Source organism: Filicampus tigris, chromosome 2, assembly GCF_054856515.1.
Source record: "Filicampus tigris isolate MCC_2025a chromosome 2, RoL_Ftig_1.0, whole genome shotgun sequence".
NCBI classification, from domain to species: Eukaryota; Metazoa; Chordata; class Actinopteri; order Syngnathiformes; family Syngnathidae; genus Filicampus; species Filicampus tigris.
The window spans coordinates 29,720,043-29,747,608 of NC_141218.1; the positions used below are offsets into that span (position 1 = coordinate 29,720,043).

The following is a 27,566-nucleotide window of genomic DNA, read 5'->3' on the forward strand; positions in this document are numbered from 1 at the left end:
TTCATGTTTTGTCATTATTTATTGGCTAAACAGGATAGTCGAGGCAACTTCTAGGTAACCGTAGGAATAAAAAATGTCATAAGAATCTGCAACAAATGTTTTTGTTACAATAGTGACAATAAACAGCAATAGCCATATCAAATATTTCAATAAGCAAAATTTGTTGTATATTTGCTTTCACACATCATGACTCTTTATGACACCATTTCTGTGCTGTGTAGCTATAGTTAAAAACAATACAAGCGTGAGTGGTCCTAAAATAACTCCATAATTTGAGCATTCTTTGGCACATGACTCATAAAAAAAAACATGTCGAAACTTGAGCCCAATGAGTGGGGAAACGAGTTTCTAATCGCAGCCGATCAGCTGCGTGTCCCGTCATGTTGCTAGGTGAGTTTCTGTTCTTGCAAAATAAACATCTAATGTGATCAAACTGTTTCTGACCCTTCATTTTCCCCCATTCTCCTCTTAAGATCCAGGCATCCTCATTTGTGCCGCTTCTTCCTCATGGTGGTGCGCAATGGAAGAGTGCCCTCTGCCCAGGAGTCTGGGTACTGCATCATCTTCTGCCACAGACTGACCTCTTCTCCAACGGAATCCATTTCCACTTGCTCATTACCCATTTGGACAGTGCCTAAAAGGGGACCATTAAGTTAGGGGAGCATGTACAACTTTGGTGTGGTTCTCAGATGAGCACCAAAGGTGTTTTTTTGGTGCTTTTAAAAAAAAAGTATTTGTATTTTTTACCCGACTAACTTACCTTATGCATCAACTTAGGACCGGTTTACGCAGCAAGATTTTAAAATTGTTGGCAGACTTTGAGACTTTGTCCGTAATCCACACTACAAACAGCGAGAAATTGGGCCAAAACAACCCAACATGCCGAATATCCCCGATTTGAGATCGGAGTGGCCCAACTGTCCCTCCGAGCGACCCAGATCAGTCGAACACACTACAGGAATATCTGTTAAGATTATCCCATGAACTAACTAGCCTGGCCGTTCAGACTGCGGTCGCATTGCAAAAAATCCGATACATATCCGATGTAGGACCACATTTGAAAGCGGCCATTGAAATCGGAATTGAGCCGTTCAGACTGTCATAAAAATAAATAAATAAATAAATAAATAGAACGGTACAGGACGCATATGGGCATAAAATCAGATCTGGGTCGCATTTGCCTGCGGTGTACACCTAGCCTTAGTCATTTTTCATAGAAGGAAAGAATATAAGCCTCAGTGTTGTTTTGTCTCATGTGTTGCTCTACTGTTTGTGTTCACCGATCGTGTTGTTTTGTCTCATGTGTTGCTCTACTGTTTGTGTTCACCGATCTGTCTGTAAAACCACACCTATCGATGCTAACCATAAGCGTGCCGATGACGTTTTACATTGTTTGTTAGCATTAAGATAACAGACTTTCCTAAGGCAAAGCGATGTGGAGGTTTTAAATATACAGTGTAAAATTCCCTTTTTGTTTTATGTTTAACTTGACTGTCAACATCAACTGTGAGTGGCACAAAACAGCTTGAAGCCTGTTTTGGGAAGAATTATTCACCATTTGCCCAAGTGCGACGTACTGTGAAGCGTGTGAGTGGTCACACCGCAAGTCCGCACTGCTTTGTATCTCCAAAAAAATGAAGTCCAGTCTTTCATATCTCAATGCACCACAGCACTGAAGTGAACTAAAGCCAGTATCCCACGGAGCGGCGAAGGTTTGCGAACGTAGTGAATATTGATTAAATGAAGTTATTTACAAGATTCCAAATGACTGCGATGCGCCCGTAGTAAAGTCCAGTTGGATTTGTGGTCAGCGTTTTACCTTCGCCGGAGCTGAGGCGCACTCCTCCGAGGAATTCATTGCTCAACAGGGGCTCTCTGTCCCACACGGTCAGTTCCAGACACATGGTCCTCAGCTGATCCAGCGTCAGGGCCTTGTAGACAAACGTGTGGCCGTAGTGAGGATTCAGGTTCTTCTTCACGACGGGCGTCTTTCTCTTGGTGTTCTTGGACTTACACGGGAACAAGTAGCTGTGAATCCGCAGCGAAAAAAAAGGGTCTTCAAAAACTGTTTATACTGTAGGAACGCCTTGGAGTTTGGTTTCCGTCTTACCCTTTCACAAAGCTATCAGACGTGCCTCCTCCGCCCTTCATGGCCATCAAATTCTTGGCCTCCTTAATCAAGATGTGGAGCTCCCCACCTTGCACCTCCACTACTTTTTTGCCTGGAGGAGGGAGACAGAATTTTGAGTTCAAGAGCAGCAAAGCGTGACTATAAATCAGCTCTCCTCATACTGTAGCATTACCTTTGGTTTTCTGCATTTGAGGGCCTTTAGGGGTGACATACTTCAAGGAGATCACCAGCTCTCCTTTGAATTGAGTGAAGGCCGACGCTGGTATGCAGCACGGGGCCTTGAATGGACAACGTTACATGTATTACGCTCATTTCTTTCTACCATGACAGCAGAAGTACAAGTCGTATCCAACCCTTACCGACACTGCAGATATTTTCCAAATGTATTAAATGGATGACAAATTCCTAAAGCAGTGGTGACTTGAGAACCGACTAATTCATTCTGTGACCATGCTCGTAATTATAGTGTGGGTGTATTAAATGGAAATGCCAGTAATCCATTGCAGCCAAAAATATTGTAATACGTATGATGAAAAATAGCACTCCTTAATATTGGACTTTTAAAGAAAAGCCTACAGTAATTGACATAAATATAATTAAACTGTCACACTGTATCAACTGTGTTGCTATTTCTGGTGTGCCCGTGCGGGCCTGCTGGGCGTAGTATAGGTATCACTAGCCATCACTGTACTCTATGTAAAGTCATCAAAATTTGATGGTGAAAGCCATTTAAAGTATTTGTAATGCGATCAATTGTCAAATGTCAAAATGGGTCTTGTGTCCATTAAAAAACAAACAAACAAACAAACAGATACTGTATATACAAGACTGAAGAGCCACCCAGTGATAAAGTGCTGATTACTTAAGTAATTCAAACGGTTTACTTTTGTCATGAGGGGCATGCATTCCTCCTGCGGGCATTGCAGGTCATAGCAGTCCAGAGCGATCTCCACCTCTCCGAGGAAAGGGTTGCTGCTGAGGTGGCCGTGATGCCACACAGATATCAGCATGCTTCGAGTTAACAGCTGATTGCGGCGAATGTTGTACTGGTCGTGGAGGAGACAATGGGACAAATGAGTACAAGTACAAACCGATCCGGACAGAGGCGGTGGTGCTGCAGAAAACTAATGAACTATTTAAAACCTATATTAAAAAACGCTAATTTCCCCAACACTAGAGTTTCTCCACCCTTGACAACATCAGCTAGGCTAGACAAAGATCCAGAACCACTTTCAAGTGATGGCTGCCAAATACGATTGGCTAAAGCACTACCATCCAGAGGCACAAGCACTCAGAAACACCCACATCACCCATGGATGTGTCCCCCTGCTATTGTGTCAAAGCCAAAAGGTAAGCAGAGCTGCGTTGAGATTATCTGGATGCAAAGATTAGCGATAGCTTCTGATAAGCGGCATATAATTGGTTGCTTGGTGAATTTGACTCAGTGGGTATTTGTGTTTGCTGACGCGTCCATGTGCCACATGACTATCAAGTCCTGCCTCACCAGTGACAACATCATTTTTAAATGGTCCACCCACTTCAAACAAACTTATTAAAACGCACTTTTACACATTGTAAATATATTTGAGCACAAAGAAAAATTGCAAGCATAAAACATATGGAAAATACTGTACTTCTTATAGTGTCTCTAAGTTTGATGTGTGCCTTTAAGAGGCGGGTCCTTTCATATTATTGGCGAGTCTACATGTGAACACCTGGTCCTAAACTGTGGACAACAAGCTGTGCCTACTGTAATAATGAAAATAAAAAAAACATCTGATTGAAATCCTCAACGGGGAATAGATGCCAAGCCCTGGTGCAATTACCTAAAGTCCGCGTTTAATTGCCGCCCCTGCAAAACAGGTTTCTACCACACTACCCACAAGATGGTGGCAAGGGACTTCTTTTGTCCAATGGCACCAAAATAATACTGTTACTGCTTTGGCCTGAGCACAACAACAGCAAATTGTTGAATTTTTCAGCAAAGTGCACTGCACTGTAAAAAGATTTGCTCGATACAGTATAGACGTAATCCATGAAGTAGCGACCAAATATTTATTATCCATACATACTTTAAAGCTTCATGCATATAATACTTCAATATCGTCTACTTGACAAACTGTAGTATTTGTGCCCATCTGTGACTCAACGTGTGTGGCTTTCAAAAGTGGGGCCTGCCTGCCTGGCCTGTTGAGGGACTTCTGAGTCAGCAACGAGAGTGTCGACTTGTCTGGTTGCTAACTGGCTAAACCTTTCGTCCTTTCTGTGTTGAGTGACTTGGCGTCAGTTGTGGCAAACGGCAGGTCATTGCGTGAATATGCGCTTGTGCTTATTTTGTTACCTTTGTTCAATAAGTGATTTCAAGGGCCCAGGCGGCTGGGCATATCCTTGACTGCATGTGGAGGGATTACAATTCAATCCAACTCACAGTAGTAGGCTATATTCAATTAGCTAGCAATGTTTACCGGACAGTAATTGTGTCACTTCAACCAGTTGTGCTCGGCAATGGGCAAATTGGATTTGAGATTATTTGGTATGGTGTAAAATAATCCCAAACTTTGGACATTCACTGTCTTTTACACAATCTTTTTTCCTGGCTTGCAGTTGTTGCTCTGTAGACGTGGAAAAATAATCTATGCAAAATCCTGCATAATAGTGAAAAATCTGTGAGAGAAGTATGATTAAAAAAAAAAAATCTGTAATGCAGTGAGGATGCAAAAAGTGCACTGCGATGTAGCCATGGACGAACGACTGTATAGTGGGGATTTCCGTGATTTCCATCCAAGTAGGTATGTTGCACAAAAAAAGTCTGCATTACCGTAGGTGAAGGGCTTTTTCAGCACTTGGGTTATATGGCCCAATTGAGACAGACGCTTCACCGTAGGCCAGGAACAGAGTCAACATTGACAAGCGCTAGTGTAAATCAATAGTCACCCTAAAAGCTTCCATAGGTGTGGTGACGAGGAGTCGTATGCCAACCGGGTTAAGTGGCGGTAAAACCCAAAGAACAGGAAGTGTTTGCCTCAAGAGTACCTTGAATGTTTCTTTGTAGACCGGGTTGCAGGTGTGCCTCTTGACAGTAGTCTTCCTTTTGCTCTGGCGAGATTTGTCGGGGAGGAGGTAACATTTCACGTAACTGGATGGATGGATGGATGGATGGATGAAAAACAATGAGGAAACAACTCAGTTTTCTCCTTGCAAACCTCTCACATGACTGCACTTCTGGACGTGTTTGTTGACACTGAATTTCCCGTGCGGCACACCGTGCTGACTTAAACACATACAGTAGCAAACACAGTCAGCGGCCGCACATCTTCGCCTGATGTGTGCATAAGAGAAAAGGTGTACCTTTCGCAGCCATCTCAAATGTTTGAACACAAACAGTACGAATAGTTGCGCTCGTGGAATGAAGTGAAAACAACGTTATATTTACGGGTTGGAAAACTGCCGTAGGCTATCGCCACAGGCCAGATTGCGGCACTCCTTGATTAAAACCTGCAGGCTCTGCGTAGGCTCATCGTAGAACATGGAGAAGACCACCTCCCCTCTCACGTCCACATTGTAACTCTCTCCTGAGTCACTGTAAATGCTCATCATGCTCATGCTCTGCAGAGAATAAGGCTTTGTTAGGCAATTTCTCATGATCAAACAATGGATGTCTTTCAATTTTTTGCTTTTTAACTCAGATAAAACCGAGATGTTGATTATTGGCCCTAATCGTCAGCGGCACCTATTTAAGGACACCACTGTGAGTCTCGATAAATGCACTATTACCCAAAGTGATTCAACAAAAAAATCTCGGTGTTATATTTGACTCAACTCTGTCTTTTCAAATGCTCATTAAGAATCCTACGAGAACTGCGTTTCTCCATCCCCGCAACATTGCTAAAATTCGTCCGATTATATCGAATAGTGACGCAGAAATAATAATCCATGCGTTTGTTACGTCTCGCCTCGATTATTGTAACATTTTGCTCTCAGGTCTTCCTTTGTCTAGTATTAAAAGTCTGCAGCTAGTCAAAAATGCTGCAGCTAGACTCCTGACAAGGACAAGAAAGTTTGATCACATTACTCCGATACTATTGGCTCCCAGTCCACTTGAGAAGACCATTTCAAGGTTTTGCTACTTGCGTATAAAATATTGCACATCTTAGCATCTTCCTATCTTGTCGACCTAGTGATACCATGTGTTCCGACCTGAAACCTTTGTTTACAAAACACCGGTCTTTTAGTGATCCTGAGAGCCAAAAAGAAGTCTGCAGGTTCTAGAGCATTTTCTTTTTCTATTCGGGCACCAGTGCTTTGGAATGTCCTACCCACGGATATTAGAGGCGCTAGCTCAGTAGAAACGTTTAAAACGCGACTAAAGACTTATTTATATACGTTTGCATTTAGTTGAACCATCTGTTGGCCTCTTTACTGCCGCTTCTATTCTTTTCTCTGCCCCTTTTTCCTAAGTTTGGGAGTTAGGTGATGATGACCGAATTGGAGGTTGCTGTTTGGATCCCACAGCAACTGACCGCTACAAGATCAGAGGCTGACCACATCCTCTGAGACTTCTATATTGACCAACTGTGCAGGGACTCACTTCACCGAACTCGTATTCCTGCAGCACTTCAGTTGGTTGACTTTCACATTATTCTAACCAACATTGTATAGTATCATATGCGCTAAATGATGCCCAGCCAGCATAGCCTGATCCTCCTGGAAGGGGGGTTTCTCCCATCTGTGGTCCCTTCTCAATGTTTCTCATTTTTCCCCGGATGGTTTTAAAGAGCTGGAGCAACCTAGCACGATGCTAACTGCATTTATAGTAGTTCGCTCCACTCGCAAAGCAGTGAAGAGGTGGCGGTATGTGACAGTCCAAGTGGCTCTGCTCCTATAGCTTTCTCCTCTTCAGAGGCGGCATGGCTCAGTGGTAGAGTGGTTGTTTGATCCGCGGCCGTTGTGACGATGCCAAAGTCATCCAAACGATGGCTTGTATCGCAAAAAACACCCAAGCCGGGTCATGAACTGAAGGGACAATTGTACTTCCTCAGTACCAATGACTACTTTCCCATTTGCCAGGGATTTGGCACCATCTTAGAGGATCATTGCAAAAGCACAAAAAAACCCCACTGAACACCTTACCAGAACAGATAAATTAAAAAAAAAAAGAAGCTTACATCAAAATATAAAAAATTACCATTGAACTTGCAGAACTGGCCATCGAATTCCTATGAGAGTTAACCAAGCTGTCAATGTCCTCCTCTTCATCATCCTGTCAAAGTATAATCAACAACCACATTACGACAAACACTGAAGTTAATTTGCTAATATGGTTCATCATTAAATGTTTTATTATACATGTAAACATTTGCGCATAATGTCAACACTCACCTGCATGTCTAAATCTGGCACAGATTGGCTCCTGTTTCCCAATGGTACTGTCAACGTGTCCCGATTCTCACGCAGATCTAGTGTTGATAGGTGTTCTGACGCAAACATACAGAGCATCACTCATTATTTATCTGACTAGGAAGGGAGAGAATTGACAATAAGATGCCTACCAGGAGTATTTTGAGTACGAGTGACGCTCTTCTTGAAAAGTTTCTGAACATCCACCTCAGGGCTGGGACACACTTGCTTCATTCCACACACAGGCAAAAAGGCAGTGGCTCATTAACATAGCAAAAGCAAAAGGCACCGGTGCTATTGTCAAACACACAACATGGCACAGGTGATAGACACCCTAAAACAGACTCATTTCAGCGTGTCAAGTGTACCATTTGGACTTTTTAAATCCTTGGGACATTTTGTTTGAAGCATGGATCAGACATGTGACCAAAACACTTGGGAACTGTTTTACATTGAGACAACATGCATTAAACGTCTCCTGCTGTCCGACTTACTTGCGTGTCCAAACTTTGTTCAAATTGGCTCTTTATATCCATTAGGCCATCATACGAGTCAGGTGAATCACAAACATCCAGCCCATATTTGACACATTCTGTAATAAACATGAGTTACGACCAAATTCGCTCTACATTGAGGGAAAACAATCACGGGCATACCAGGAGGATTGTCAATGTTTTTGAAGCAGAGTTCGTCACCGTCAGACTCTGGGCTTGAACTGGCCTGCTTCATTTCTGGGACCTATAAGGACATACACGGCTAATCATGTTCAAGAAAGAGTAGACTGAGAAAGCTGAGGCAGAAACAGAACAATGTCTACTTGAAGCCCTCCTTAGTGGTTTTAGCTCATTATTACCAAAAAAGGAGAAACAAAGATCTTTGGCTCACAACACACCATTTTTCCACTGCACAGTTCCAGCTCAGCTCTACTTGCCTCACATCGGGGGAAGTTGTTTCACACTTCAAAATAATACTTGGGGAAACTGCAAAAACCATAATGCAATAAACTCAAAAGTTGGAAAACAACAACAATGGTTTCCTGCTTTCACTTCGCAAGGGTACGCATTCAGTCAAGAGGAGACTGAGTGCGCCAAGGAAATGGACAACATCAACAGATCGCCCATATATCAGTACAGCTGGAAGCATGACTGACCAGGTACGAGAAACAGTGCCACATAGTACATGTTTTTGCCAATGGAAACGCCTCAACAGCCAGTGAGCTGCTTTGAGAAAAATAGGTAACCATGCAGTGGAAAATGTCACCTAACCTTCAGTTCAACAATAGAGAATTTGAATCTTTTTACAGTCCATCCATGAGAAGAATTGAACACATATGAAGCATATTTCTGATCTACTTACTTGCGTGCTCAAACCTTGTACAAATTGTCTCGGGGCAGGCACTGGAATCGCATAAGAGTCAGGTTGTTCACAAATATCCGGCCCATCATATTTGACACATTTTGTCACGAACATGCGTTAAACCAAATTCTCTTTGCTTTGTGGGGAAAGCAATATCAGGACAATGTGGGGCTTACCAGGAGGATTCTGAATGCGTTTTAAACTCTTCCTGGAGAGGTTCTCAACATCAAACTCTGGGTTCTGACTGGCCTGCTTTATTTCTGGGACCTATAAGCACAAATGGCTAATGATGCTCAAAGAGGACAAGAATAGTGTATGAAGTGCTGCCTCCCCAAGGAAAATGCCTTTATTGCCTTTATGGACAATAGCTTCCCACCCCCTTGTACATTTTGCGATTGTCATGGTAGCAAAAGCAGGATTTGCCATTGGCTAAGCAAAGTACGGTGGGTTACACAATCAGTCACTTTCATAAGCAAGAGAGAGCCTGCCCCTAAAAACAAGGCTTACTTACTTCCATGGCCAAATCTTGTACAAATTGGCTCTTGATGTCTGCCAGGTTCTCATATGAGTGAGATTGATCATAAACATCCAGCCCAATATTGACACGTTCTGTAATACGGTAATATGATGAGTTCTAACCAAATTCTCGTTGCGTCGAGGACAAACAATAAATAGCAGGACATAAGTGACTAACCAGTAGGATTCTCAATGTTCTTAACGCTCTTCTTGAAGAGTTCGTCAACCTCAAACTCTTGGCTTGGAAGAGCCCGCTTTATTTCTGGCACCTTCAGTATGAGGACAAAAGGCTAGTCATGTTCGAAGAGAAGTAGATGGGGAAAGGTGAAGCAGAAATAAACCCAAGTCTACTTGGCAGGACTTGAACAGCGTTAGCTCCTTATTAACATACTGAAAGAATGACAGGAAAACACCATTCCCCGCTTTATCGTCAACACACAAACAACTAAGCAGGGCTAGACGATTACCGTTAATCAAAATTTAATTGTGATTTAGATTTTGGCTTCTCTCGATATTTAAAACAATAAATAGAAGAAAAATGATTCATGTGCAGAACGGCGCAATGAGTTTACACATTCCAGATGTTGCGCAAGTACCCTCAATGCACCACGTTGCTTGCGTTGCAAGCGTGTGTTTTATGTGATTCTGCCGTCCCCAAGCGTCCTCTAAGATTTTTAATGACACCCCAGTTGGAGTTTACTGTAATACTAAACACGCAACAAAAAGTATTACTTACATTGTATATTATATACAAAACATACTTTATTTTTAAATATCGCGTCACATTGGAGTATAGTTGACTTTCAGTAGTTGAATGAATCCAACTGTTTTTTGTTTTTTTTCCCTCAGTCTGACCACACGATCTAGACCAACACACGCAAAGGACATGACATTCTATTCCACCCTATCAAATCCAATTCTGCCAGTACATAGTCCAGTTTTTAAAAGTTTGTCATCAGTCGTCATTCATCAGAAAATCGGGCGTCCGTCAGTTTGACGGACCTTCTGTCTGTTTGAGGGATGTTCCAGACCTTCCGTCAGTCTGAAGGACTTGCAGGTCAGTCTGACGGAATGCCCACCTCTGCTGCTGCGACTTACTAATAAATGAGAAAAAGAGTTGCGTGTGCCCATGAACAACCGATGGGACACATGCAAACTAAACTTTTTAAACGGGTTTCAAAAGCCGCTCCACCCTTGGTGTTTACGTGTGAGTGAATGAGTGGCAACTCATCACGCACAGCTGCTGGCAGGCTCTAGTCAATCTGGTGCCCGGTGGTTATGTCACTAGTGTGGCTAATGCTAGATGCTATCTTGGTTGACAGTTCAACTGCTGTAAACAAGTTAATACACTCATCATTATCCAACCTTTTTTGCTCTGTTACGGCACCCATTGGAAGCTGGCTGTATTGTTTACGTTGCGCTGGTCCCACATTGTAAATACGCAGCCAGAAACGCTCAGCTTGCGTCGGTCTGCAGGCCGCAATTAGCTAGTAGGACTACATTGCCCATGATTCTTAGCCATGGAAGACGGTACTAGTTGTAGTTCTGGTATGCTGAAAACAGACTCCTGCAGACTCCGTTAGCATGTCGCACTGAGTGAAGATGAATATATATAGTTTAGGCTTATGGATTGGATCGGACTGGTTCTAATAAAAACAAGCCGATATCGATCCTGTCATTTTGGCCTTTATCGGACTCTATACCAATTCCGTGGATCGGATCGGACCATCCCTAGTTTACCCAAATAATATCAGCTCCCTGGAAGCACAAATGACCAACAGAGAGCACCTCAAAGTATTGGCTTTCACCAATGGAAAAGCGTTATAGCTGCTTTAAGCAGAACGGGTAGTCATGTAATGGGAAAGATGTCACCAAACTTTTCACACTAGATGTCCATGAGAAATAAAATGTAGTTTCCAAAAGTCAGTTACTGAGAGGAATTTAACACTGCGAATTAAGTCAATTACTGATCTACTTACTTGCATGTCCAAATCCAAATGTACAAATTGTCTCTTGGCAGCCACTGGGACCTCATATGAATAAGGTTGATCACAAATATCCGGCCCGTGTTTGACACCTTCTGTCATGAATATGAGTTACAACTAAATAATTCCTGCATTGTGAGAAAACAATATCGGGACAATGTGGGGCTTACCAGGAGGATTCTCAGTGTGTTTTAAACTCTTCCTGGAGAGAGTCTCAACATCAAAATCTGGGTTTTGACGGGCCTGCTTTATTTCTGGGACCTATAAGCACAAATGGCTAATGATGCTCAAAGAGGACAAGAATAGTGTATGAAGTGCTGTCTCCCCGCGGAAAATGCCATTATTGATAATCGCTTCCCACCCCCTTCTACATTTTGCGATTGTCATGGTAGCAAAGGCAGGACTATGAGTATGGCGGGTAGTACAATCAGTCACTTGCAATAGAAGGAGCCCCCTAAAAACAAGGCTTACTTACTTCCATGGCCAAATCTTGTACAAATTGGCTCTTCATGTCTGCCGGGTCCTCATATGAGTGAGATTGATCATAAACATCCAGCCCAATATTGACACGTTCTGTAATTACGGTAATATGAGTTATAACCAAATTCTTGTTGTGTTGAGGACAAACAATAGCAGGACATAAGTGACTAACCAGTAGGATTCTCATTGTTCTTGACGCTCTTCTTGAAGAGTTCGTCAACCTCAAACTCTTGGCTTGGAATAGCCCGCTTTATTTCTGGCACCTTCAGTATGAGGATAAAAGGCTAGTCATGTTCGAAGAGAAGTAGATGGGGAAAGGTGAAGCAGAAATAAACCCAAGTCTACTTGGCAGGACTTGAACAGCATTAGTCCCTGAGTAACATACTGTAAGAGTGAGTGGAAAACATCATTCCCCGCTTTATCATCAACAAAAACAACATATTAGGACTGGACGATTAATCAAAATCCAATCGTCATTTAAATTTGGGCTTCTCTAGATACTTAAAACGTTAGAAAACGGCGCGATGAGTTTACAAATTTCAGACGTTGTACAAGTACCCTGAATGCCCCATGTTGCTTGCGTAGCAAGCGTGTGGTGTATGTGATTCTTCCATCAATAAGCCTCTTTTAAGATGACCATAGTTGGAGTTTATTGTAAAAAATAATTACACACATTGTATATTCAATTTCAAAACATGGTTTGTTTTTAGAATATCACTAGTACTAATGCTAAAGTTAATTTAATATCCCATTCAAATAATAACTGGAAATTAGCACTGAGTTATTCATTCAAGTAACACACAAACGCTGTGGAAACACATGCACACAGGTAAGATAAAAATACTCAAAAGGCACACATTATTTCCAAACTGTGAAAAATGAGTTATATTAGTAGAATTCAATCGCAACTTTCTTCTTCTCTCATTCTAAGTGTGTACTCCATCTGTGCATTGCGCCGCACTGCCCCTAAGAGGCCAAAATTCGCAGGGACAGCCTGCCGTATTTACCGTATTTTCCGGACTATAAGCCGCACATTTATATAAGACGCACCTATCTATGTTGGAAAATTAGATATTCACTGCATTTACAGAACGATTTTGAACTGTAATAGTAGTTGAATAAATCTAAAGTTTTTAAATCAATAATCCTTTTCTTAATCAAGATTTCAAGATCAATCTAAATAATCGTGATTATTTTTTTTTTCCATAATCGTCCAGCCCTACAACATGACATTGTGTAAACCTGACTTTTCCATTGAAAAGTACTGGCTCAGCTCAGCTGTACTTGTCTTGGCTTGGCTTTGGGAGCAGTTGGTTTTGTACTTCAAAATATTACCAGGAAAAACTGCAAAAATCATGCCACGTTGATTGCACCGGTCAGAATAACAAAAGGGTTTTCTGTTTCTACTTTTAAAGGGGAAGTCAACCCATACATTTTTTTCAAGAATATGATCTATGCAGGCCAACAAGTTGAAACAAGGCATTCTGATTAATATTGCGTTTGTGAAATATGAGTTAAGCAGCAAAATCCACCTGTTTTTAGCCATCTCTGGGGGTGGCCATTTTGTCACTTCTGTCGACTGAATGACATCACAGATGCTCAGGGCTCAGATAACAACCAATCTTGGCTTCGCTTCAGAAAACAGGTGAGCCATGATTGGTTGTTACCTGAGCCCTGAGCAATTTAGATGTCATTTTCAGTCGACAGAAGTGACAAAATGGCCACCCCCTGAGATGGATTAAAAACGTGTGGATTAACTCTTATTCCACAAACAAAATATTGTTGTCAGAATGCTTTGTTTCAACTAGTGGGCCTTCATAGAACATATTCTTGAAAAAGATTTTTGAGTTGACTTCCACTTTGAGAAGAGAGTCAAGAGGAGATTGAGGGCAGCAAGAACATGGAGAAGAGCAGCAAAGTGGAAACTGTTTAGATTAAGGATGGCTCCATACCACTTTTTCACATCCGATACCTATACCAAAACTGCAGCCTCGAGGATCGATAAAAATAACTCAGGCTTTGTTAAACAAAACAAAAAAAGCCATTCAACAAATATTACACAACACATACTGGTGTACTATCTGTAGTGGCAGAGTAAAACTAGATGTCTCTCTCATCATCCCCTCCTTCATCCTGCAAATGTATCGGCTTTATGTTAAATAAACAACCCCAGATTTCACACCAAGTACAGTTGTGACTAAACTGAAAGTAGACAAGCATTATGGAAAACTAGGAACTTGGCTCAACAAAGGTTGTTTTCCAACTGACCTAAATACTCAGCTAAATAAAAGCCCAAATAAATATGATACACACAGACTAGTGACGTGTTTATATAAATGTGTAAAAGCGGTTTCAAGCGAGCGGTAAGCTCCCTTGATGTACTAGCAATGGAGAGATGCAGACTCTGTACACCGGTCTCGCTGTCAATTCTAGCACTCGAAATGGATATCTGGTGCTGGTGTGGGTAACCAGATGCAATCGGGTTGCAAGATTGTATTGGGGTCACCATTTATATTTCTGTAATATATTTCTTTGCCTCTATGTTTGTCACCCCCCTGGCTGATGTGTTTGTATCTCCTGAGTTACGAAATAAAAAATAAAATCAAGTACATTACTGCTACTTTTGCGAGGCAGCTCATACTGCACTGCTGTAATTTTTTGTTTCTTTTTGTTTTCTTTCATCTGTGCAGCCCGCCGAGCCTGGAGCTCATTAATAAATCAGAAAAAGAGTTGCGTGTGCCTATGAACAACCGATGGGACACATGCAAACCAAACTGTACACTGGTTTCAAAAGCCGTTCCACCCTTAGTGTTTACGTGTGTGTGAGTGAGTGGCATCTCATCACGCACAGCCGCTAGCAGGCTCTAGTCAATCTGGTGCCCGGTGGTTATGTCATTACTGTGGCTAATGCTAATTGCTATCTTGGTTTACAGTTCAACAGCTGTAAACAATTCAATGCACTCACAATTATCCAACATTTTTTGCTGGATCATGGCACCTATTGGAAGCTGGCTGTATTGTTTACCTTGGGCTGGTCCCACATTGTAACATTGGAAACACGCAGCCAGAAACGCTGAGCTTGCGTTGGTCTGCCCGCCGAAATAGGCTAGTAGGACAAAATATCTTGTGATTCTTAGCCACGAAAGCATCAACTTGTTATAGTTACGGTATGATGAAAACGAAGACGCTTGCTAGCCCGTGTCGCTAGCATGTCACGCAAAGTGAAGCTGCAATATATAGTTTTGGCTTATGGATTGGATCGGACTGGTTCTAATAAAGCAATGCGATACCGATCAAATCATTCTGGCCTATATCGGACTCAATACCGATCCAGTGGATCAGATCGGACCATCCCTAGTTTAGATCGCCCAAATGATAACTGATAACAGCTTAGCCTCCCTGGAAGCACCTCTGAGCAGGTATAAGAGACAGTACCTTGTAGTATCTGCTTTTACCAATGGAAAATTGTTAATGGCAAGTATAGCTGCTTTAAGCAGAATGGGTAGTCATGCAATGGGAAAGATGTCACCAAACATTTCACCCAAGATGTTCATGAGTTAAATAAAATAGAGAATTTACAGTTTCCAAAAGTTAGTGACTGAGAGGAATTTAACACTGTGAATGAAGCAAATTACTGATCGACTTACTTGCATGTCCAAATCTTCTAATTCAAATTGTCTCTTGGCAGTCATTGGGACCTCATGAGACTCAGAGTAAGGTTGATCAGAAATATCCAGTCCAGGGTTGATACATTCTGTCATGAATATGAGTTACAACCAAATAATTCCTGCGCTGAGGGAAAACACTACCAGGACAATGTGGGGCTTACCAGGAGGACTCTCAATGTGTTTTAAACTCTTCCTGGAGGGGCTCTCAACATCAAACTCTGGGTTTCGACTGGCCTGCTTTATTTCTGGGACCTATAAGCACAAATGGCTAATGATTCTCAAAGGGGACAAGAATAGTGTATGAAGTGCTGCCTCCTTGAGGAAAATGATTTTTGGGTAGTTTTTCACCCCACATTCTGCAATCTTCATTGTAATGGAAAGCAGAACTCGCTTTTGGCACAGGAGTATTTGTGGTGGCCGGTAGATGATTGCCCAATTGCATGAGAAAGAACTGTGCCCTAAAAACAGGCCTTACTTACTTGCATTTCCAAACCTTGGAAAAATTGGCTCTTGACGTCTACTGGGACCTCATATGAGTGATCTGGTGGATCACTAACATCCAGCCCATATTTGTCACATTCTGTAACGAACATGAGTTACAACCAAATTCACTCTGCATTGTGGGAAAAAAATGCAGGACAATAAAAGGCATACCAGGAGGATTCTCAATAGGTTTTACACTCTTCTTGAAGAATTTCTCAACATCAAACTCTGAGCTTGGACAGGCCTGCTTTATTTCTGTGACCTAAAAGGACAAACGGCTAATCAAGTTCAAGGAGGAGTAGATGGACTAAATGTATGTTTTTCAAGTAAAATGCTTTCATATCCTTCTGGGCTCTTTATGTAATTGAAAGCTGGACTCGCCATTGGCCCATAAGTATACGATGTACAAAGTTGCTCATTTGCACAAGGAAGATCCAGCCCCTTCAAGTGGGGCTTTACTTACTTGTGTGTCCAAACCTTGGACAAATTGTCTCTTGATGTCCACCGGGTTCTCATATAAGTGGGATTGATCCCAAATATCCAGGTCATTATTGATACATTCTGTAATGAATATGATGGGTTATGACCAAATTGTCTCAGTATTGGGGGAAAACAACAGCAAGATAGTAAGAGACTAACCAGGAGGATTCTCAATGTTTTCGACCCTCTTCTTGAGGAGTTTGCCAATGTCAAACTCTGGGTTTGGAATGACCTGCTTTATTTCTGGGACCTTCAGCACAAGGATAAAAGGCTAATCATGTTCAAAGAGGAGTCGATGGAGAAAGCTGGGGCAGGAATAGAACCATGTTTACTTTACAGCGTCCTAACTGTGTTAGCGCCTTATGAACATAAGTTCATAAGTGAGAGTGAGAGAAAAACATTCTCAGCTTTATAATCAACACATACACAACATGGCATTAGGTGAGCCCGGCTCTTCCACTAATCAGCAGTGGCCCAGCTCAGCTGTACTTTGCTGAGTTTTCTACTACTATAAAAATAGTACCAGTAAAAACTGCAAAAACCTTGCCGCATTAAAAGTGTCGGCCGAAATAAGACAAGGGTTTCCTGCATTCACTTCTCAAGGAGACACATTTAGTCAAGAGGAGAAAATGGACAACAGCAGCACAAATCACCAAAAAGGACATCAGCCCAGCACACCTGGAAGGCCCACTGACTCAGTACGAGAATCAGTGCCTCCTAATACCATCTTTTGCCAGTGGAAAAGCGACGTTTGCAAGGCAATCTGCTCTGAGCAGAACGTGTACCCATGCAGTGGGACAGATGTTGCCAAATGTGTCACCTAAGATGCTCCCTTGAGTTCAAAAGTTACACATTTGAAGCTTACAAGACAACCTGTTAGACGACGTTAACACTCATGACGTACATTATTGTTCTACTTACTTTTACAAATTGGCTCGTGAAGTTCACTGGCATCTCATTCGATTCAGGTTGGTCATAAAAATCCAGCCCATATTTGATCAATTCTGTCATGAACATAAGTTACAACCAAATTCTCTTTCTGCATTGTGCTATAATAATTTCAGGACAATATTGGGCTTACCAGGAGGATTCTCAATGTGTTTTACACTCTTCTTGAAGTGTTTCTCAACATCAAATTCAGGGTTTAAACTGAGCTGCTTTATTGCTGTGACCTACAAGGACAAATGGCTAATCATGTTTAAAAGAGGAGCAGCTGGAGTAGTGTATGAGGGAGCCGCATTTGCTGTGTCAAGCCCTGGTCTGAATTAGGTACAGAATTTCTTCATCTCACACAGACAGACACATTTTCACAACAGTACACACATTCACAAACATTACTATTCCTGTTAACATGCCTGTACAATCGCTCGCTAGCATGAGGGAAGTGCCGGCCCCTAAGTACGGGATGATTTCAGTTCGACGAGACATAACGTGTGAAAATTGCTTGAGAGTTCTTGGTTTTTTTTTGGATAAAATCATGTTACCGACAGTTCCCAAGTGTTTTAATGACATCAATTGTGGGGTTGAGATGAGGTCTCCTTAATCAGGAAGTCAACCCAAATTTTTTTTTTTTTTTTTTCAAGAATATGTTCCCAGCAGGCCCACTAGTTGAAACAAGGCATTCTGATTAATATTGCGTTTGTGAAATATGAGTTAAGCAGCAAAATGCATCCGCTTTTAGCCATCTTTGAGGGGGTGGGCATTTTGTCACTTCAGTCGACTGAAAGTGACATCACAGTGTCTCAGGGCAAGGTAATGACCAATCATGGCTCAGCTTCAGAAAATAGGCGAGCTGTGATTGGTCGTTACCTGGCCGCCCCCCCAGAGTTGGGTGGATTAACTCTTATTCCACAAATGCAATATTTATCATAATTCCTTGTTTCAACTAGTGGGCCTGCATAGGACATATTCTTGAAAAAAATACAAGTTTGGGTTGTCTCCCTCTTTAAGCACTAATGAAATCTATATTGTACTTACGTGAGAGTCTAATCCGAGCACCAATTGGCTCTTATCTTCCCCTGGGACCTCATACGAGTCAGGTTTCTCGCCCACATCCAGCCCATTGTCTGTAACAAACATGATGACTTATAAACAAATTCTTGTTTCTTCACTTCTTCACTTGTGGGAAAACAATAAGAGGCTTACCGGGGGGATCGTGAACATGTTTGATGCTCTTCTTGAAGAGTTTGTCAACGTCAAACTCCTGGCTGGGAAGGGCCTGATTTATTTCTGGGGCCTATGAGGACATAACAGGTAATTTTGGGCAAAGAGAAGTCGACTGAGAAAGCTGAGAAAAATATAAACTGTACAACACACTTACAGCATCAGCTTCCGAGCTATAACTATGAATGCTGACTGCATCTGGTAAGAGAGTCACACTGGAAACACTGGACTGGTTGTAATGAGGTGGGAGTATCGCTCTTCTGGATGACATAATAAATCCATATCAGCTTGAAATGCATCCAAATATACATGACATAATATAGTTCAAGTTAATATAAATTTCTAACATCAGCGGCAGCGGTGCGTTTACCTGGGCAGGTCTGGGGTTGCACGACCAGACTCGGTGCCTGTTTTGCTGCTGGTGAGGCTGGCGAGTTCTGCTAACTCTGTGTCGCTCTGCAATGGCTTTATCAGGTCATCGATCCCTTTTCTTTCGAAAGACGCTGTTGAAGCAACAGACCCCGAGTACTCACTGGAAGGACCATGATAGAAAAATGCATCCTCTTTTGTTTCAAAAGTTGAAGTAACTGAATCCGAGTTTTCACTAGAAGGACTACAAGAGAAAAAAAAAAAAAAAGAATAATCTTTGGCAATTGTAACAGTAGAATATTGTATTATACACTACTGAAAAAGTTAGGGATATTGGGTTTTTGGGTGAACTTTCACATTGTTCCTACACATTTCAGATTTCAAAAGTCTTTACTTATTCAACACCATAATTTCCAGAATTTTTGCTGGAAAAATTCACGTGACATTTGAGTAAATCGATGTGTATTATTCTGATACTTTATATGCCATTATGTTGCCAAATCCCATTAATCCCTAATAACTGTACACTTCGAAAGGCATTAACGCCTTTATACTATGGCCACTTGCCAACAACAACACTACCAAATCAGAATTTCAAACGTTTGGTAGTCAAAATAGAAAGTTTTACTAGAACAATTTATTTTCCCTTGCAACACCTGATGTCTTGACTATGAAGAGTCATTCCAATTCCATAACTAAATGCTATACAGTAATCCAGCAAAACTTTTGAATATACATCAAACACCTGTTTTGCCATTCAGCTCCTGGTTAGAGGACAGCAATTAAGTCCTGAAACACAGAATAGCTGAATACATTTGGTCTAAAGTTTAGAGCAAACAAGTTCACCTGTATAGGTTACAGTGCATTTTAAGTTGAATCCATTTTCATCCAAAAGCTCAATACCCCTAATTTTTTGTGCATAGTGCATGTACAAGAGGAAATGGTTTTGCACCGTTTGTTGGTGGGGTTGACTTTCTGCCTGGGGACAGGAACGGGTGGACCGAGGCTCAATTCCGAATTTTTAAGTAGAACATCTCCCATTGTCACATACTTTTTCACTTAAAAAAATAGACAAACGGTAAATGAATCACATGCCGTGCTATTTTCTCTTTTACTGTTTGACTAGGAGAGTATCCTAGTCACTTTTCTCATGCGGGGCTTGGCGTGCTGTTTACATTCCTTGTGAAAACAGACGGAACCCACTTCCTCTTCCTGTACTCACCCATGGGCCTTTTTCTGAGGCTGCTTCTCACAAGCTCGTGGCCAGGCATGGTGGAGAACCGGTTGACCCTCAGATTGTAGAACCAGTCACCTGTACTCTTCCTTAGGTCGCTAGAAGACAATGAAGTAGTACTTTTGTTTATAGATCAGTCCAACAGATCTCCTGCCAGCCTGTAATGCTGCCAACTTCTATTAGGCTTAAATAATTTCCTTACGACTCTTTGGCACACACACTGCACAGCCAGGATCCATCGGGGAGACTGGCTCTGCATTTGCTGCACACGAGGTGATGGCAGCACTGACAGTGGTTGGAACTAAATACCAGCAAACTCAGCGAGCCATGGCATCGGGCGCAACTCCGTTGACTGTATCTCCTGCTGCCACGTTTGGCCCCTTTCCTCTTGATTTCTAGCAAATCTGCCTTCAGCTTCCTGCAAAACAACGGGGCAAACAACATCCAATCAAGCTCAAAGTATGCCCAAGCAGGAAAAAAAATGCAAAGGCAAACCATTAACAGCAGTACAGTATGTTGAAAAGGGGCACAGGAGAAGGCAGTGCAGCTTATATGGTTGTGTGTGCAAGACAGTATCAAGGAGTTCAGACTTTCACATGATAGTACACACAATTAATAAATAAGGCAGACCCATTGGGGTAACATTGATGAAAAAAAGCATCGGCTATGCTTTAGAACAGGGCTCACCAAATCACCAGCTTGCCCCCAAGGACCACGAGCAGCCAATAAGCCTATTCTAAAAAATATTTGAACATTTTTTCATACTGCTATTTACCGGTTTCGTACCTTATGAAATCATTGTCGCAATAATTGTGAGCAATAACATTATTAGTGTTTTTACTGAATTTTATGTTTTATTATTAACTCATTCACTGCCAGACATTTTCAGACCCTCTTTTACCATAACATTTGAAAAAATATCAATAAATTATTGGGATTGAACGGCTGGACTGTGAAAAGACAAGTAAATTCGTCAATGGCAGTGAATGAGCTAATAAAAAAAAATCAAAGTAATTTCAGCAAAATTGTTCTTTCAGAAGTGTTTATCAAACTGGGAGCCGTTTGCATTATACAGGAGGCTACCGAAGAAGTGGCTCTCAGTTTCAAAAACACTGGTGACATCTGCTGCAGAATACGATGAAAATATTACTATTATCATGATGATCATCATTATTATTATTATCGTCAACATCATTACCCGTGGCCAAGTGGTTAAGATTGTCACCGACCACCGAGGGGACACCATGACCATCCCATGGACACATGGATGCAGTGTCCTTGAGCAAGACACAGATACCTCAAACCGCTTCAACATATACACACAAAAATATATACATATATTTATTTGATGTGCAACAATACACAAAATTCACAGTTCTTTTCGGTACAAAAATCTTTTTCAATTATTTTTTAATTGCAAAATTATCAGGCTTTTTTTTTGTTTATTACTATTAAGTTTTAAACTTAGCACAGAGTGCTAACAGCTGATTCTGAACCACCACAAATTGTGCATATATTCCCATTTTCTGACAGCTGAAGAAAAACACTGAGGTTCAGAAATTAAAAAAAAAAAAAGTGAGAAATACTCGTAGCAGAGAAGCCAACCAATAGAAACCCACTCTGAGAATAATTTGTCTGAATTTCCATGTTATAAACATTGTATCAAGAACATTAGTGCAGCAGTTACTGCAATATACTATGTAATAGGAGAAAAATAATTCTTCTTACTGCTCAATTGCACAACATAATCATTGTCAATCAAAAGTATTATTATTATTAATATACAGTATATACATTAGATGCTCATATTATTGTATTATATTACATTCTATTACATTATATGCTTGTATTTGTTATTTTATAAAATGATAAAGCAGAGATTGACACAAGGGACACTTATGGGGGGCTGTGACTATACATAGTGGGTTTGCTGTGTTTGCCCTAAGCCAGGGATGCCCAAGTCCGGTCCGCAAGAGCCCCTAAACAGCCTGTTTTAGATGATTAAAAGGATCAGCTCAAGCTTAGCAGAAGCCTGATAACGATACTTATCATTTGAATCAGGTGTCTTGGAGGAGGGAAACATCTAAACAGGCTGGACAGGGGCTGTCGAGGGCCGCGCCCGTATTCTAGAGCTAGCGTTAGAATGTGAAACACTAACCAGCTTCATCAGTTGGCATAAGTTTCTAAAAAAGAAACTAACATTACCTTAATGTCTTGACTTACCCCAATTTCATTATGGAAAGCTTTGAGACATCTCTTCAGATTCGTGTTTTTTTTTTCCGGCCACATTTCCTTATCTTTTTCCGCAACACATTCCATTTTCTTTCTCCACATCTATGTAACAAACGTGTGTCCAAATGTCGTTTCTTCTTTTTCTTCCAAAGACAGTCCCCGGCTGGCCGGCCATCGGCCCCTTTCTCTGTGTTAAACTGTGCTCACCAAATTCTACTCTAGCGCATTCTTCTTCTTCTGATCCAAATACTAATTTCTATGCTCGTCGGGATTGAGGAAAAGCCGTCTGGACACAGGAAACAGAAATAACTTGACATTTTGTGACATTCGTGACATTTCGTTCTTGTCAACAAAAATGAAGAGACGCTTTAAGCATAGTGTTTATTTTGTAAACTACATTTAGTCTCGTTCATTTGTTTTTTTCCCATACATTCATTACATATTTAATTAGTGTTATCGTTGTGTGACCAGTATTTTCATCGTCTTGTCTACCTCATGAGATAAAGGCTCGTACTAATTTTCGTAAACAGCAACAGTAAAAGTGGCCAAGGGGCACACCAGAATAAGCAGCACAATGTGCATTGAATTGAATGAGAAAATGTGACAAAAACTACTTCATTCTTTCTATTCAGTTGTCATTAATGTATGTTTCTATGACATACTATTAGAGTGCTATTTTTCCTGATTAAAAAACAGATTTGGGGTTTGGGATTTTCTTTTGGGTAATGTTGAAACATGAGTTTGGAATAACATTTTTGGGACCATAAATTGTGATGTATTGATGATTCTTTAAACCAGGGGTGTCAAAGTCAAACGGACGGAGGGCCAAATACAAAATTTCGCTACAAGCCGAGGGCCGGACTGATAGAATGTTCATTGAAATTTTTTTAAATGTCCAGATTGGATCGGGTCCTTTGCGCCTACTGATGATGTCACACTTTATACATCTGTAATATATTTCTTTGCGTCTATGTTTGTCACTCCCCTGGCTGTTGTGTTTTTATCTTCTGAGTTACTAAATAAAAAATAAAATAAAGTACATCACTGCTACGCTACTTTTGCGAGGCAGCTCGTACGTCACTTCCGTTTGCGTTTCTCCTGCCAAACTGGAAACAATTTTCTGGTTGACTCAAGCTGCAAGATTGTATGAACTGTACATAATGTGAAGTAAAACGGAGAGGATCATATGATTGGTATGATGTCTCCAGCTGACCATATTTTAGAGTGGCAAGGTACGAATATGGGTGATCCTGTCAGAAAACACAGGCCTGTATTCCACTTGACACGTTTATTTATTGTGGTCTGCAACAACAGACAAAGAATGAACCTAGCAACATCATCCAATGCATATACATTTGTTAAAAATATGCCTAAACATTACAATTCACTGTATTAAGAAATTAATCAGCCAAACAATACATACAATACACATTCACACGTTTCATCACTAGAATAGTTAGCATATGAGCCAAAATAACTAGAGTCCATCAACGTGACATCACTCACGAGAACATATCTAGGCATGTACAGCAGTTACCTGACAAGAAACTTAAATGAATCAACTCACTTTTTAACATTTACAAACAACAACAAATGTGGTGAAACACGGGCAATATGCAACTACTGAGTTTGCTGGCACGAACAAACTACGAGCGGTGTCGAATGAGGTAAGAGAAAAAAAAAAAAAAATCACTCACTATCAACACACTCGAATAGCGTTCAATGCCTGCTCACAGTGTGGGACATCTAAGCACTACGTCAAAACTCAATGAATTTATCAAATGCCAACAATGACTAATAATAAAGCAACATGAGTTTCTAACATGAAGTATTTCTAATAAAGTGTGTTTTACTCCAAATGTTTTTTCACCACAATCCGATTCTGAAAGCCATGAAAAGTGACGAGAAGTCTTCAGTCAGCATGTAGAACAGCCATTGGGTGGCAAACATTGATGCAAAGAAATATATTACAGAAATAGTGTAACTTGGGTTATCTGTGTTGTGGTCGAATTTGTGTCTTGCCAAGTTGTGTTGTTTCCTAGGTTAATGAATGCGTGGCGCGGCTCGCTGGATGGGAGGGCATGCGAGCGAGAGTAGCGGGGGACGAACAGGAGAGCCGTTGCTCTTTTCTGACTGAGCGGTTGTCGTACTGTATTAGCGTCGGCTGTGGCCCACAGTAGCCGGTTGGACTAATAAAAACATGATAATTAAATTACGTCTGACGGAGTGTTCTCTGAAGTCGCTACAATATATTTTAAAGCGTGACGTCTTCGGCAGGCGCGAAGGACCCGATCTGATCTGCTACACACACCGACTTGCTGCGGGCTGGATCTAATAATAAAGAAATATCATCCCAGGGGCCGTAGAAAACCTTCTCGCGGGCCGAATGTGGCCCGCGGTCCTTGACTTTGACAAATGTGCTTTAAACTGTTTCAATTGTCTATTCTAAATATTTTTTTTAAAGGGAAGACAATTCTTTTTAGTTTTTATATTTTTACTATTTGCAGCAAGGCTCAGGCCCAATCCCCTGCAAATGAGGTGGATTTACCATACACCACGGTGTCCGCTTTTCTGCAGAAGTCTATTTTTATACCTGCCCTTAATCTCCTCTCAAATAAAATTTGTCCTCTTACTGTATCCAACAATAAATACAGCAAATTCTCCTTCTCCTTCATTGTTCGTTGTGTCTTGTTCAGACCTATGCATTCGCTGTACCATTCTTATTCCCAATTTCCACCAGGCTGATTTTAGTGGAAAACGGACCGCCCTAAAGTGTTGGCCGCAGGACCAGTACTCGATGATGTGGAAAAGGTGCCCAAGCGTGATAAGCAAACTCCAGTCCTCACCGAATGCGCTGCTCCTCGGCCTGCCTGAGTTCCTCATCCCGCCGCAGCACCTCCAGGATCAACTCCCGCTCAGTGTCGGAGAGGAAGCCCAGATCAATATTGTCAGTTGGCTGAGGCATGGTGGCTGTTGGTGTCTCAATCAAATCCAGGTGAGTTACATCCAGTTACCCTGAGGTTGGAAAAAAACAACAATAATTACGGGTAACTATATAAACAAAAGTACAAATGCATCATTTACTGGACAGCAGTGTCATTGGGACAGAAAATAAATGCTTATTTTCTAACGATTAACTCAATACACAGTGGTGTGTGAAAAACAGAAAACCTTCTCTGGTGGCCTAAACGCCATCATAAGCATCGACCTACATTCATAAGCTAAATATCAAAATGTGTTTCCTAAAATAGTGCTTTCTCTTCAGTTGGTAGCATTTCACTCAGGTGCACTGCTTCTCGTACATGTTTGTAGATATAAGTTTTTTTTTGTTTTTTTTGTCCAATCAGATTTCAGTCTATGTGTTGTCAAGTCAATCTAATTTGCCCAGCGCCCTCAGAATCAGGAATGCCAGCCAATATAACTTCAATTATATTTTCAATAGGACTGTGTGTTTAACCAATCAGATTTCGAATTCATCCTCACAATGCCAGAGTGCTGGCCTTCAATGACTAGAGCATTGTTTTTGTCATCGAGCTGGTCAGTGTAAAAACACAACAGTAGATGGCAGAGGTGCTCTCATTTATTTATTTTTAAAATTTCATGCAAATTGTTGTACTTCAAATCTTTTTTTGTGACAGACCAAAAAACAATGTTAATTAAGTTATTCTTTGTTATATGTTGATTTATATATTTTTTCCTTTTTTGGTTTATTTAATGTTAAGGATACAATGTTATGCAGAGGTGTACTTAAAACAATTTCTTAGACTAATAATATTATTTACACACGCGGCAGAGAGTTGGGGTGTGTGAAATGTTTTCTTGTTCTTGGGGGTTTCGTAACAGAAAACAATGGAGAAGCATTGCACAAATGACTATTACTACTCAAATTATTAACAATTAATTCTGACAGTCTAAACCACAACACCTCTGACAATCAGAGGCTTTTTCTGAGTGTCATGTGATCAGGATTCAGGATGCACCCATACAGCAGCCTGGCTAAACTAGCTTTACTTAAAATGACAAATGATTAAAAGGGAAGCAAACCAGGATGCAATGTTTTTAAGTCTCTGCCCTGCTGAAAGGTTGTTTGGCATAGGGCAGGCAAAAATAACATCAACTTGGCTTTCAGTCTGGGTTCCCACCCACTAAAGATACAGAGATCTTCATCCATTTTAAAACAAACATCAAGCTTTCAGTCTGAAATGGCATGACCCATTTTAATTGCCTCGAAATTAGCTACTTTTACAAGGCATGTGTAAAGTTGTTTGAAGGCCTAGAGAAAGGCAAAGCGAACATCAGGGAGAAAATACCTGCAAGGCAACTTGTCAACCCAGGTAGGAAGGAGCGAAGCAGCGCATGCGCAATCGTGTACCTTCCAAAATAAACAAACGAGAATATTCCTTCTATATCCCTTAAAAGCTGAATGTCGTTGTTTAAAAATGAAAAAAAAACAAAAAAAACCCAACAACAGAAAACATGTACCACTTAATAGACAGTTCAAAATAAGAGAATGTGACCATTGTTTGATTTCTCTGATAATTAGGGGGAAAGTTGAAGAAAAACGAAATCGCCACAGAGATGCTTGCACGCGGGACTAGGTGGTGTTATACGAATTGAAGCCACATTCAAGTTTATTCTCACCATTTTGTCATTAAACTGGAAATTATATTTAACAAAAAACAAGACGTGCTCGTTTAGTTTGAAATACCGCAGGAGAACTGGTTTCACTCGGCTAATTACATGCACCTGTCACCGAAAAGTCAAGCTTACGTCATCACAGTTTACAAATGGTTGAGAAGTTGTTATTCTCTTCGAAAGAAAAATCATTGAAAAAAACAAAAACACGTTACCTTGTACTCGTTTTTAAAGCTCGGCTCCTCTGACTAATGCAGGTCCATTGCCTTCGCTTTCCTCCACCTCCACCGAGAAGTACCGCAGAGTAAGAGTGCAGCTTGGGAAGTGCACAAACAGGAAGAGTGGACACTGACGCCTATGTGCGCGTTTCCACTGCACGTTCATTCCACTGGCAACAGGAAGTGCTGAGGTGATTTATCATACATCAGTGGCTCTCA

The 27,566-nt window shown here is 41.1% G+C and overlaps 1 protein-coding gene across 2 annotated transcripts; it reads right to left on the reverse strand.

The window, feature by feature from the left end:
• LOC147152001 (uncharacterized) lies at positions 1 to 27,539 on the reverse strand. Of its 2 annotated transcripts, none has more exons than XM_086023387.1 (37): positions 27,345 to 27,539; positions 25,341 to 25,509; positions 20,465 to 20,680; positions 20,251 to 20,360; positions 19,981 to 20,086; positions 19,030 to 19,272; positions 18,817 to 18,919; positions 18,642 to 18,732; positions 18,474 to 18,562; positions 17,578 to 17,668; positions 17,418 to 17,500; positions 16,656 to 16,767; positions 16,480 to 16,577; positions 16,188 to 16,278; positions 16,013 to 16,113; positions 15,695 to 15,785; positions 15,513 to 15,619; positions 12,038 to 12,149; positions 11,861 to 11,958; positions 11,556 to 11,646; positions 11,380 to 11,480; positions 9,579 to 9,669; positions 9,396 to 9,493; positions 9,061 to 9,151; positions 8,885 to 8,925; positions 8,185 to 8,266; positions 8,023 to 8,120; positions 7,681 to 7,756; positions 7,511 to 7,605; positions 7,317 to 7,391; positions 5,565 to 5,737; positions 5,165 to 5,267; positions 3,016 to 3,177; positions 2,304 to 2,409; positions 2,111 to 2,222; positions 1,820 to 2,028; positions 1 to 634 (listed from the first exon to the last, which is right to left on the reverse strand). In XM_086023387.1, the coding sequence occupies exons 2-37, from the start codon at positions 25,457 to 25,459 to the stop codon at positions 486 to 488; spliced, it is 4,014 nt and encodes a 1,337-aa protein (XP_085879513.1). In that variant the 5' UTR covers positions 25,460 to 25,509; positions 27,345 to 27,539; the 3' UTR covers positions 1 to 485. The 2 variants fall into 2 exon arrangements, with proteins under 2 accessions (XP_085879513.1, XP_085879512.1); XM_086023386.1 differs by having other exon boundaries at positions 9,579 to 9,690.
• Between the last annotated feature and the right edge of the window lie 27 nt (positions 27,540 to 27,566).